This window comes from Sorex fumeus, unplaced genomic scaffold, assembly GCF_029834395.1.
Source record: "Sorex fumeus unplaced genomic scaffold, SorFum_2.1 ptg000045l, whole genome shotgun sequence".
Lineage (NCBI taxonomy): Eukaryota > Metazoa > Chordata > Mammalia > Eulipotyphla > Soricidae > Sorex > Sorex fumeus.
The window spans coordinates 15,574,099-15,588,118 of NW_026606102.1; the positions used below are offsets into that span (position 1 = coordinate 15,574,099).

At 45.3% G+C, this 14,020-nt stretch overlaps 1 protein-coding gene across 2 annotated transcripts in view; it reads left to right on the forward strand.

Moving 5' to 3' along the window:
- The first annotated feature begins 12,248 nt into the window (after window positions 1-12,248).
- Window positions 12,249-14,020, forward strand: part of EPS15 (epidermal growth factor receptor pathway substrate 15) — a 156,342-nt gene continuing 154,570 nt past the window's right edge. Inside the window, exon 1 of one of the 2 annotated variants that reach the window (XM_056122411.1) lies at window positions 12,249-12,381. In XM_056122411.1, coding sequence (XP_055978386.1) covers window positions 12,349-12,381 — 33 coding nt within the window. In that variant the 5' untranslated portion in view covers window positions 12,249-12,348. The remainder of the gene's footprint in view (window positions 12,382-14,020) is intronic. The other variant, XM_056122410.1, reaches the window with a different exon arrangement.

Below are 14,020 nucleotides of genomic sequence, written 5' to 3' on the forward strand. Positions count from 1 at the left end.
AGGTGTGGCCCCCAAACCAAACCAACACACAAAAAAGCTTTTAATAAGAGAAACTGGAGACCGTTTGGATCCTGATGAGAACAGTGATGCTTCTCAGCCTCCTCGTTAAGAAGGCTTCCATTAGACACCCTTTAAAGTTCCTTTCTGCATCAGGTCCTCTAAACTCTCCTACCTTGATGTACTGAACTCTTTGGAAAATCTTTTTTCCCCTAAAACTGCAACTAGGCAGAAATATTTAGGCCACCACTTGAGGGCAGTAGGAAATGCTATAAGTTTTTATCATTTAAGGTGCTGGAAACAAAGCCTTTCATAGGATTTTCTCTTAAGTTTGTGTGTGAAATAAACCTTTCATTTATTAAACCACTTTTGTTTTCAAATGTTTTAAGCAAGACAAGTTCCAGACAATTTATAAGGGACAAGGAGGAAAGAGGAGCTGATGCTTAGGAAAACACCTGATGTGTTATAAGTTTAATTAAGAATAAATGACAGGCCAGATTGTACAGAGGGTTAGGCATTTGCCTTGCATGCATTTGGCTAACCCTGGTTAGATCTCAGACACCACATGGCTCACCAAGCATGGCCAGAAGTGATGCCTGAGCATAGAATCAGCAATATCCCTTGAGCACCACTGGGTGTGGTCCAATTTTTGTTTTAAGAATAATCACTAAAAAATTAGAGCATGTTAAGGATGAAAGAAACCCTAGGAAGACTGAAAATCTCTCATGTTGTAGACAGGCTCTTGGATTCTGGGAAGGGACTTTGCCAAAACCACAATGATATGGTGGAGAAGGTAATGGTTTCAGTTCTCAGACGGCTAAGTCTGTGAAGATAGAAGTACTGTGTTTGTTTTTTTTTGGCTTTGTGGTCCTGAGGATGGTCTCCAGGGCCTCATATATGTGAGATATGCCCTCTGCTGAGGCACATTAGAGTCGCTGGATCTAGTAATTAAGGTATCATTAAATGATATTGACCATGTCTATCTTTCCTAGGAATACCTTGTTCCAGGAAATAGCTTAGTTGAGAAATTGCTCCTTCTACTCTGGAGAATATGACTTGCCACTCTCAAGGCATCTATTTCCATTGGTCCCAACGTTCAGGATCATCATCCCATTCACGAGCAGCCTAGATGTCATCCTCTGAAAGACACAACTCCACACCCTTTAGCAAGGCCTCAGGAGTCTGATGACTCTTTTGTTTGTGGGGCAGCCTCTCTCCCCTGAGAGGTGGATATGGGACTGCTTTGGTGACTGCTGATATTACTGATCTCCATCTTGGGGGTTAGATCATTCTCTGAGCTATTCTAGGAGCCCTTGAGTTCCTATTGAGCTGGGGGAACTGCAACTGCCTGATCACTGGCCATCTAGACAGTCAGAAGTTGTTGTTTAACTGTTGTCTTGGAGCTGGCAGACATGGCTCCCAGGCTCTGCCTCTATTGCCTCCTCAGAGGACTGGTTGTTGATCTACTTGTTGAGGTCCCAGATGAGGAACCATGCAGAGAAGACGGGAAATTCATGATCCTATTGACCAGCATGATGCACATGGATGGGCTCCTCACTGCTGGGCCCGTTTTCTGTACTCCTGACCTCAATCAGCACTTCCTTCATCCACTCACTTCCAGTCTTCCCAGGCTACAAAAGGATCTTCAGGTGATGAAACATAATGTCATACTTTTCTAAGTCTTCTTGAATAAAGACCACTAATTCTTGGATCAGGGAGATGATTCAGAGGGCTAAAACATACAGGTTGAATGCAGGAAGACTGTTTTCTTTCCCAGGCACTGCATAGACCCCCAGACACCACAGAAAAAGGGCCCCGATCTCTGATCAATGAGTAGTCCCTGCATAACCCTTCTAGGTATGGACCCCAAAACAAAACAAAACAAAACAAAAACAAAACAAAAAGAAAAGACCTTTTGCAAGGTGCCCATCTTGTTGCTGGAGCACTTACCTGCTTCTAGGTGGAAGCTGGAAACATCCTTCGAAAGATTCTGGATGCTGGGCACGAGTCCGGCTCCCAAGAATAAAAATGATCCTGACTTTCCAGCACCATTTTGTTGTTCTTCCCAGAGATGACAGTGACAACACCCGTGCCATCTCATGCCAGTTACTGCTGCAGGCTACCCCAGTCAGAAGTATCAATACCAGCTCTGACCAGCAGAAAGATGCCCTCAGTGAAGGAGGGGCTGGCACCTCCACAGCCTTGGTATTGTAGCTGTCTTGGGTGTCTTATATGTGGGAGAACCTTATGTGAGATGCTGGCTGCTCCTTCCCCCATGCTCACTGCTCTCCTGGAAGCCCACTAAGGGAATTCCAATTCTCTTGGAATTTACCTGGTTAGTCTGTAAAGACAGATTTTAATTGAAAAATTCTATTTTGAAATTTATTTTGCATTATTGGAGAATGAACCAAGATCTCATGCTATAAGGTCACATCCACTTTCACAGCCTAATGATTTTTTAAAATTTAGCTTTATGGTTTTGGGTTCATAGCTGGCAGTGCTTGGTGCTTGGTGCTCTGGGCATTCACTCCTGATGCTGCTTAGGGACCATGGTGCTGGTCCCTTCACAAAGCAAAGCAGGCTCTTGAGCCCTGTGAACCATCTCCCCAGCCCTCAGTCTCCTGGTTTTTAAAGGTAATATCATAAATACAACTTGCAAAGATTTCCTTATAAATGTCTAGATAAATTCCTGGGTAATCAGGACACTTTTGTTGTGAAACTGGCCCCTGCATCTTCTGCTCTGGGAAGAAGACAAGAAAGTGGGGGTGGTGGGCATTGACCTCAGGTGTGGTGGCCCAAAGAGCATGGGCACAGGATGCACAGGGTGTGGCTGGTGGTGTGGACAACAGGTAGCAGCTGCCTGTGCATAATTGTTCAGGGTGCTTGTTCAGCATCCCTCCTCCTCCCAGAGTTATCCTCCACTACTCTGAGCTCTACTAGCTTACACTGGCTGTGCAATATGGTTTGTACATAGAAGCAATATTCATCAAGAACAACAAAATGCTCTTTCTTTAAACTTTGTGCATGGAAGCACATAATTACATCCACACAGAGCAAAATTGATGCTACTCTTCTTTTTATTTTCATTTTCATTACTTTCATTTTCTGACTTACTTTAGAAAGAGTAAAATAGCTTCCTGATTGGAGGTTGCCCCATGCAAGACAAATGCCTTAACTCCTATGCTATCTCTGGCTCCTAATTGCACTTTTAAAAATCAAAGCCACAGCTCTCAGGATAGCACAATGATAGAGCATCTGCTTGTAAATATGAAGCTGTAAATTCGATCCCCAGCACCACCCTACAAGCTGAGTGTGATTCCAGAGGCACAACAAAAGTGTAAGCACTACAATTAAGTGCGTGGCCCTTGGCCAACACAAGAACAAAGGGAAAAGAAGAGGAACAAAAAAAAATATTTTTTTAAACCCCAATCGTCAAGGTCACCCAATTTTATAATGCTGTCAACACAAAACAATGAGTTTTCCCTTTACTTCCTTCCAGTGGTGAATTTGTGTTCTGAGAATCTCCAGATGGACATATTTCACTAAGCCACTTCTGTTCCAGCTGCAATTCCCTCAGGATATTTCTTATTATCCACTCTGTTCGTCTCTGCTAGATCCTCCCACTTTCCAGCTCCATTCCACCAAACATCTCAGCATGCCGGGAACATTCTTGTCTTTCTGTGCTTTGTTGACACATAGTTTACCTGGAATGACCTGACCTCAGGGTAGACCATCATTAGGAGTCTGTTTTTTAACAGGCTGTAAGTTCCTATAGGAGTTAAGCAAGGACATAACAAGACCTAGTTTACAACTTTATTTATTTATTTAATTTGGGGCCATACCCAACTGGGCTCAGGGTTTATTTCTGGCTCTGTGCCCCAGAATTACTCCTGGAAGGGTTCAAAATCTAGATGTGGTACCAGGGATTGAACCCAGGTTGGCAGCATGCAAGGCAAACATCCTACCTGCTGTATTTTCTCTATGGCCTCTGGTTTACATTTTTAAATGATTTCTGCATAACAAGGAGAATGAATATAGGTACCAGCACATTGGGAGGAATAGTTAAGAACAGTGAGAAGTGGTCCGCGCTGGAAAGTATTTTGGAAACAGAATTGGAATTTCAGACATATAGTGGAGTCTGAACCAATAAAACTTGCTGATAGATTTAGGCCATGAGTCTTGGGCTGTGAGAGAAAGCAGACAATTGGGGAGGAAAAAGTCCTGAACAAGGCATCCTCTATTTGTGTTATGAGATACTCTATACACAGTCATTATTTTAAACTGAGACACAACTGTTCAAATGGCCTAGAGAATATTTGACTGAAAGAATTGTCTATTTGTCATTATGTGTGTATGTAGGGGTGTCTCAGTTTTACCCAACTACATGGAGATGCTAAGTGCAGGACACCATGCTATACTATTTCATAAAACTTGCATCATTTGACTTGCTCCAGATCTTCAGAAGAACTATAATCCCAAAATAACAGAGAAAAAGCAAAAATCAAAGGCTTAATTTATAATTTGGCTGAGGTTATTAAGGATAGTCAGTCAGGAGTAGAGCTAACATTTGAAGTCAGATTTGTCTATAAAGTCCATGTTCTTGTCACTGCAACAATTCAAAAGCACAGAATCAGAACAGCTAAAATGTTCTCAATTACTTGATGCTTCTTTGACTTTCATGTGCCCTACTTTGAAACCCAAGGCTGGCAAAACAGGACAGCTTTGTTCTGTCTGGAGCCCATCCGCTAACTTGCCGTGGGATTCAGGGCAAGCTTTTTAATTTGACGGTGTCTCGACATCACCATATGTTAAGTGGGACTAGTAATTAGTGATGGAGATGTTGCTTTGAAATTTGCAGATGAAAGGGCCTTCAGCCTTGTGTACACATATTTCCCAGGGTGTTCTTTTAGTTTCTTAGAGCTTCCAGGACCCCTTAGAAGGGGTTAAAATAAATAAAGGACAAAAAAATAGGACAAATAGTAAAATTGTACTGGTTTGCTTACTAAAACACAATGAAACTTTGAGACATAGATTTTAAGATATTCTTTATTTAACATATATTAATAATACTAATAAATATTGACAAAATAATAATAAATCTTTCTGATATAAATATATTCTATTTAAAAATTAAGTTATATTTTGGAAAGCCACTGAATTGCCTTAAAAATTATTGCTCTTTTTGTTCTGTCTTCTTTTCCTTCTTCTTCTTCTTTTGCTTTTTTGGCCCACATTGGACAGTGCTCAGGCTTAGTCCTGGCTCTGTGTTTAGGGATCACTCCTGGTGGGCTCGGGGAACTACAAGGGATGCTAGGAACTGAATTTGCTGGCCATGTGCACGGCAAATGCCCTAGTTACTATAGTATTGCTCCCACCCCAATCAATGTGTTTTGGCTTCTTAAACCTTAAATATTTTCCAGTAGGAATAAATAGGAGCAAATGCTGATCACGGGTCTGCCCTGTGCCAGGTCTAAGGCTCACTAACTGCTTTCATATGTAGCCTCATTGAATCATTATAATGGCATTATAAGGTCAGTGTTATTACTACCTTCAGTTTACGGAAGAGAAAAATCATGGATTGGTATTGTTCACTGACTTGTCCAAGGGCACAAAAAAGAAGTTTCAGAACCAAGATTGGCCCATGCTGCTGGACCTTCTGAGCTCTAAATGCAGGGTTTTTTTCATGACATTTTGTCATCTTGAAAAATTAGTGATGACAATTCGAAGTGTCCTATTACTCTCTGAGTGTATGTGGCATTAAAAACATCTCCTACTGCTTGTTCTGGTCAGTCCCTGGCACAGGGACAGTTATTTGTATAGCACAATTGTTATTATTTTGCAGACTCACATGTTCTTTCGGTCTTGGGCAACATGAACAATGATGGGCTATATTTATGAAACAGCAGTTTAGAAGCATGAGCTCCAGATTACCATGACAATTATTGTAGCATAATGTTTTTGGTAGCTTCACACCACTGATATGGAAAGCCTTTCTTCAAATCTCATGCGAATAAATTGGCTCTTTGTATATTCAGAAATCCTCATGATTTGTTTGTTTGTTGTTGTTGGGTGTTTTTTTTGTTGTTGTTGTTGTTCCCTTCCCCCATCCCCATTCCCATCATCCTTCATTTCTAAGCTGAAGTCACAGATGTCAGGAGTGTTCATGAAGATCTGATATGATAGTCACTTCCAAAAATTGGAGAGTGAAGAAATAGCTGTGGCTTCCCTTAGAGGCAGTTCAGGACAGGGTAGCGGGAGATAGAGTAGACTAGAAATATGAAAGGCTAATGACAAGCTGTTCATCATCCAAGTTCTCTTTTCAGCCTCATGTTGGGTGTAGGTTATTGTAAATAGAGCCTCATCTTCACATTTTGATATTCTAAAGCCCATGTTATCAGACTTTGTAGTGCCTGTAGGACACCTACCATGTGTCCTACAAAAATCATATTTGAGTCACAAGACCTGTGTATAATTCTTAGCCTCGTTACTATATATTTGGACAAATTCCTATAATATTAAAAAACTCCATCCTCCCATTGTTCATCGATTTGCTCGAGCGGGCCCAGTAACATCTTCATTGTGAGACTTGTTGTTACTGTGTTTGGCATACTGAATACATCATGGGTAGCTTGCCAGGCTTTGCCCTGTGGGTGAGATACTTGGTAGCTTGCTGGGCTCTCTGAGAGGGGCGGACGAATCAAATCCGGCTCGGTCGGGCCGGCTGTGCGCAAGGCAAATGCCCTACCGCTGTGCTATTGCTCCAGCCCCCTAAAATATTATTGTGAGAATTAAATAAAATAATTTGAAATCAGAGATTATTGGTTACTAATATTTAGAGTTAAGCCCCTCACCCAGGGGCTTTTTTGGAAACCTACTTTTCCAATGACAAGGATATGTGTGTCAACTCTTTCCCTGTAAATAATATATCTACAAAACTAACTTAGTAGTTGGAGGGTTTACTCATCACTGGCATGGTTGTACTTAGCACACCATCCATTAGTTACATTTTACCCTCAAAAATGTGCCAAGAGTATCTCACCCGAATGGAAAAGCCTGGCAAGCTACCCATGACTTATTGGATATGTCAAACACAGTGACAACGAGTCTCACAATGGAAACATTACTGGGCCCGCTTGAGCAAATTGATGAACAATGGGAGAACAGTGCTACAGTGCTACCCTCAAAAAAAAAATTGACCTAAAGTTGTCTGAGGAGTAGAGTTAAAAGATGATCTTGAAGAATGGTATCTTTATAAATACCACTATTGAACACTATTTGACCATTCTCACTTATAGAATTATCTTCCTGCATTAACATAAGCCTCAGAGACCTGGGCCCTACAAAAACAGGATGAGAACGCTATTCGGGTCTCCCAAAGAGGAATCAAAAGAGCTATGCTTGGAGTATCACGTGTCACTCATGTGAGAGAAAGAATACGAAGTTCTGACCTCCGTCGACAATTAAGAATCAGGGACGCTGTCTTGTTTGCCAAGGTGTCGAAAATCAGATGAGCTGGACACGTAATGCGATTTGGAGATGACCGCTGGACCAGAGCTGTTACCAACTGGATTCCATGGGACGTCAAAAGATCATGTGGCCGCCCACCTATGAGATGGTCAGATTTCTTTGTCAAGACCCTGAATGATCAGTTTGAGGCTCTTCGTGTTCCTGGAGGGAGCAGAAGCCATTAGACTACACTAGCACGCGTCAGGGATGAATGGAGACGTTACTGGTGCCCGCTTGAGCAAATCAATGACTACTGGGATGTCAAGTGATCAAGTGATAGACTATGCTTTTTTGTTTTGACTTTTGAACTCTACCTGGTGCTCAGGGGTTACTCCTGATGGGCTCAGGTAACCATATGGGGTGTCCAGGACTGAACCCAAATTGGTTCTGTGCAAGGGAAACAACCTAGAAGCTGTACTATCACTTCAGTCCTATATTTATCCATGTTTTGTAGTCTTTATAATCTCTCGACCTGGCAGGCATTCTTCCAATGTATACATGAAGAATATGGGGTTAGAGATTCAGATATATTAAAGTGCCCTAGAAAAAAAGCTGGCTTGTCCTTTTCATCTGCTCCATAAAACTCACTCTTGCTAAAATAAATTAGATCACATCAGCCATTAGTTACATTTTGCTCTCCAAAAATAGATTTGAATAGGACACAATGTTTTTGGGGATAAGCATTTTTCAGACTGTTATTGGTGGGACTGTATATATATATGATAATATACATAATATATATCATATATATATACAGTCCCAGAAATTTCAGGCCTTTTCTGAGTTTGAACTATCATTCCTATCTCCTGTTTCATATAACTTCTTCAATTTATTTTTTATTTTTATTTATTTATTTATTTATTTATTTTTGCCTTTTGGGTCACACCCAGCGATGCTCAGGGGTTATTCCTGGCTCTGCACTCAGGAATTATTCCTGGCGGTGCTTGGGGGACCATAGGGGATGCCAGGGATTGAACCCAGGTCAGCCGCGTGCAAGGCAAACGCCCTACCCGCTGTGCTATCACTCCGGCCCCTAACTTCTTCAATTTAAACCAGAATTAATGATCAGATAAATGACCAGTACAAATTATTGGTGCTCTGGAAGGGTCCTGGGGCAAATTCCATTTGATGATTTTTTTTTTTTAGCTAGTTTTTTTCTTGTTGAAGGTTCTGATAATCATCATCTTTATTTTATAGCCAAGGCATAAGACTGCTTTGAGTGGACCTTATTTAAACAAGTTATTTATAAAATATTTGTTCCTTGGTTTCCGAAAATGTGGAATGAGGATAATAAGGATACAAATAATAACTAAAGAATACTATTCAGATTAGTTCAACAAAATTTTAATCATGCACCTATTAGATTTCAGGAGTTGTGCAAGATGCTGTATGCAAATACATGTATAAACTGTGAAAAAGCTAACCTGTATAATACAATACAAACTGTTTTTAAAAAATAATTTTTCATAAACTTAAGGTGAATTAAAAGAAATCAAATAATAACTATAAGGGTAATTCTTTTATTTCATCAGCATTTTTCATACTGATTTTCTTTCTTTCTTTCTTTCTTTCTTTTTTTTTTTTTGCTTTGTTTTGTGCACAGGGTTTACTCCTAGCTCTGTGCTCAGGGATCACTCTTGGTGGGGCTCAGGGAACTATGTGGATGCCAGAAATTTCTTTAGGCCACCCACCTCCATTTGCTAATTTGGGGAGTTTTAAATTTTTTAAAATTGAATATCTATGAGATAAACCATTACAAAGCTGTTCATGATTGGGTTTCAGTTATACAATGATCCATCACCCATCCCTCCACCAGGGTACATTTCCCACCACCAATGTCCCCCCTTTTCCCTCTCACCATCTCTTTGGCTTTTGGGCCATATCTGGTGGTGCTCAGGGGTTACTCCCAATACTCCCCTCCCCCACCTGCCTCTGTGGCAGGCACTTTTCTCCTTTTTTTTCTCTCCTTTTGTGCATAATGATTTGAAATACAGGTACTAAGAGGTCATCATGTTTGTTCAGGGTGTTCAGTATTTTTATCTGGCTAGTAAGGCTGGAGTAGCTTTTTTAACTGGGTGGTAGCTTTGGGGTATGGATGTGACTGCCAAGGCTTCCACAAATACAGGCATATGCGGGTGGGGGGGAGGTTGCCCATCCTGACCCCAAAAACGCCTGGAGAGTTCAGTCACAAAACCCATGTATCTGAATTTTCATCAGATTATATCTCGGTGAGATTCCTCACAAGATAGTGGAGTCCAGCCAGGGGCATGGTGGTGATTTTGAATTGTGGCCATTTGCTGATTTTTTATGCAGGTGAAACTGATGCTTGAACAGGTCAATGGCTTGTTGGGCTGAAGTGATAGCACAGCGGGTAGGGCATTTGCCTTGCACATGGCTGACCCGGGTTCGATTCCCAGCATCCCATATGGTCCCCTGAACACTGCCAGGAGTTATTCCTGAGTGCGGAGCCAGGAGTAACCCCTGTGCATCACCGGGTGTGACACAAAAAGAAAAAAAAATCAAAAACCAAACCAAAACCAAACCAAACCAGGTTAATGGTTTGTCTAAGTTACCACATTAAGTGACCGCATTGTATTTTCTTTACTTTCCCACACTGCCTTTTTAGGAGTTCTATGTAGGAGGAATGCTACTCTGTTCACACAAGAGTACTATTTTCTGTCTCCTAGGGTTTGGAGGAGTCTCTCTGAAGAGCAAGTAAATTCATACCCCTAAAAACAATTTATTCTGGTTTTCAGAACTCAGCTAATTTCATATATTTGTAACTCTAGGTAGTTTCATAAATGCTACACTATTCATCCTTATAAAAAAATCTTAAATTTATACAGCTAAAAACAAATGATGCATTCTCAATTGTAATCCGAATGTTTCTGATGTCCAAGCTCTGTTTATTCCACTATGTGATCCTGCTTTGGTCATTAGCTGTATTACTTTGGGAAAATCACTAACCTCTGTGACCTTCAGATACCTCATCTATAAAGTCGGCATAATGATTATCATTGCCTTAGCTTTGTTGTGAAACTCAAAGGTGATCTCATAAATAGAAATTCAAGTAGAAATATTCAAGTAGAAATTCAAGGCTTCAATGGTTATCTCTCTTTCTCTCTCACTCTCTTTCTCACACACACATTTTAAAAACAGTATCTTCCATTCTCTCTTGAGTTAAAAAAGAGATCAAAGGAGTCTTTCTTGACTAAGTGATTGCTTTCTAGTCATGTGCAGTTTGATGTTTATGTTTGGGCCTTGTAGAAGGGGATCTACGGAGCTTCTGGAGTCACTACTGGGATAGTTTGCCTGTGGTAGCAAAGGTTTAAAAAAACTTTGGTTGAGTTAACTCCGTCAGGAACTTGTTCAGTTGGCCCAACTGGGGACTGCTATGATAAATTAACAGAGGTGCGGGCCTGATAAAACTGTGGTTTGCCTTTGTGGGGAAGCAGGGCGACTGAGAAAGGAAGGTCAATCTAAGAACAAAGCAGTTCTGAGTTTGGCTCTGTGCTCAACTAAACTGAGGGGGATGTACTAATCAAACCTTCTGTTCTCAAGCTCTTTTATGGTGTGGGGGGAGGGAAGAGAAAAGTCCTCAACTCTTTAAACATGACAGAGTATGATAAGGATAATTTCAGAGCAACTAAGAGGTGGGGTGGGGAATTCCTAGAAGGCTTCTTGGAGTACATGGCATCTAGCCAAGATGTTAAAAAGTGAAGATTTCAAGTAATAGTTGGTTATTTACATGAGAAAGTGTGGGTTGTGTTATGTTTAATGCAGATAGCAGTGACAGCCTTTGTGGAGTAGATATTTTCTAGACAGGTTCTACAAGAGAGAAATATCAGAAACAACTCCTGGCCAGTTCCCAGTTTGGGGGGGAGGGCACAGAGATGTAAATAGTCATTAGCACAAATGTTAAAAAGAGGAGAGGTGCAGCTCTGCCTTGTAGAGATCAGATATTCTACAGATGACAAGATAATTGAGAGATGAGAGTGGAGGAGTTATGCCAGGTGGACTCTGGGAGTAGTACAAGGGCCAGAGGCTTCTTAAGGCCCTTCCTTGAATAACCTAAGTGTTCCGAGCAGCAAACAGGCCTGGAAAGTATTCCTTTCTCCTCCCCCCCCCCAGATTAGGGTTCCTGGAGAGAATCACTTACAAGTCTTCTTTTTCAGTGCGTACCTTACCAGCAGATGGTTGAAGAAAAGCTTTTGGAGTCAGACCTGGATTCTAATCTGCATATGGAAGCAATCAGCAGTAGGACCTAAGTAAGACACTTATTTGCATTTTAGTTTCCTCATTTGTACAGCTTGTCTGTGTTTTAGTTCCTTCATTCATGAAGAAGAGAATGTCTGGCACAGACCTTGGCACGTGCACACAACTACACAAACACACATACTACTGCTCTTCTTCCCCAACACCTGTTGCATTTATTGCAAGCAGTCTGGACTTTGGGCATTATCTCCCGAAGAGTTACACTAGGGAAGGTTCACGGGTTACAGGAAGTCCGAGGTTCTCCTTCTGGAGTCCCCATTGGCCTCCGCAGCCCGTCCGCCCCGACGGGGCGTCCGCGCCGGGTTTTCGCGGGCGGCCCCGCGGTCGGGCTCCGGTCCGGCGGCGCCTCGATCCGGCGCCAGGTTTTGGACGGCGCCGCGGCCGGGGCCGGGGGCGGGGCCGGGCGGGGCGGGGCGGGCGGGAGGAGGGAAGTTGGCGAAGTTCGGGAGCCGCCGCCCGCCCGCCCGCCCGCCCGCCCGGCCTCGCCTCCGGCCGCTCCCTCCGCCTCCTCCCCGCCCCGAGCCCCCGTCCGCCCGTCTTTCCTTCCCTCCCGTGCATGATGGAAACACCATGGCTGCGGCGGCCCAGCTCTCGCTGACACAGGTAACGCCGGCCGCCCGCCCGGCGCGCGCGCCCGCCCGCCCGCCGCCCCGGCCCCCTCCCCCGCGCCCCGGCCTCCCCGACGCGGGCAGTTTCGCCCGGCCCGGCGGGGCGGCGAGCGGGAGGCGCGGACGGCGCCAGCCCCCGCCGGCTGCTCCCGGGCGCCGCCGCCACCCCGCCCCGGGGCTCGGGGCGCCCCGCCCCGCCCCGCCGGTCCCCGCGCCGCCGCCGCCGCGCGGACTCTGCCCCGCTCCGGGTCGGTCGCGGCCGCGGCCCGGCCCCTGACCCTCGGGGCGCCGGCCCGCACCCAGGAAGTTTCTTCCCCCGGGCCCGGCGCGGCCGCGCAGGTGAGCTCCCGTGAGCTCGCGCCGAGAAGCATCCCGCCGCGGGCCACCTCGTCCCGCCCGAGGCTCGTTCGGGGGGACGCGGGGGGCTGCGCGCTACCCACCCCCCGCCCTCGGCAGCAGCCGCCTCCGGGCCGCGCTCCCCCCTCCCGAGTGGCGTTGTCCCGCGGACTTGCCGAGAGCGCCCCTTCCCCAGCGCTTGGCTCCCAGCCGCCTCTTGCAGAGCGAGTCTGCCTCGTCCTCCCCTGCTAGCCCCGTCCAGCCTGTCCCCTCCCGATCGGGTTTCCGCCGGGTCGGATCGCCCCCCGGCTCCCCCCCTCCGCTAGTGTGTCCTCCTCCCGCCCCTTCCACTCCCACCTGGTGGGCTCTCGATCGCTGTCCCGGCGGATGACAGGGACACAGCCGCTGTCAGGGGCGTGATGCTCCTCCAGCATCACTTGTCCCGGGGAATCCGCCCCAAGAGTGGCTCTCGGGCCTGTCGGCTTCCCTCTGAGCCCAGACCCTGTGCTGCACCTGCACCGACCCCTCGACCCCTCGGCACCTCGCTCTGGGATCCCCCGCGCTCCTCCGTAATGACAGCGGAGTGGAATCCTCCCGGGATGTGCAGGCTGATGCGGCGACGCGCACCTGTTGGCCCTTTCCCGCCCCGCACGCCCAGGCTCACTCCAGCCCTTTCAGCCGCTTCTCTCCGCGGCTGGCGGCTGGTGGCGCTGCTGGTGGCCTCCGGACCATGCTCGCCCGCCCGGTGCCACCTTGTATTCTCCTTGGCCTGCGATTTTGAAAGCTGCGATTGGGCATGCTTTGGGAGTTTTCTGTGCTGGGTATCAAGAGACTGTGGGGGTGTTTTGCTTCACGCTGGAGGCCGAAAGCAGCGTGCGTGTTACTTTATAATTTTTTTAAAAGAATGTTTTTCTCCAGGAACCAGGAGTCACTTACAAAACATGCGCCACGGGTTAGAGAACTAGGAATGGGGCCGGGGGTGTGGCTCACTGGTAGAGCGCATTCCCTGCACGGGTGAGGTGCTGGGTTCAGTCCTTCGCACTGCAGGGAGGGGCGGGGAGGGGCGCTCCAGAAACTAGCATTGACGGTCGTGAAGAAATTGAACCCCAGTGTACTGTGGCTGGGGCTTAGCAGTCTCCTCTGCGAAGTCTGTTCATTTCCCAGTTTACTGGGTGTTGCTTATCCTATTTTGATAAGCAGTTAATGGGGAAGAATTCTTGGAATGTGGTAGTTAAGTCTTGGTGAATCTCTTTCTAAGGGACCTCCTGGAAACTCCTATTTGACTTTCAGACTTTCGC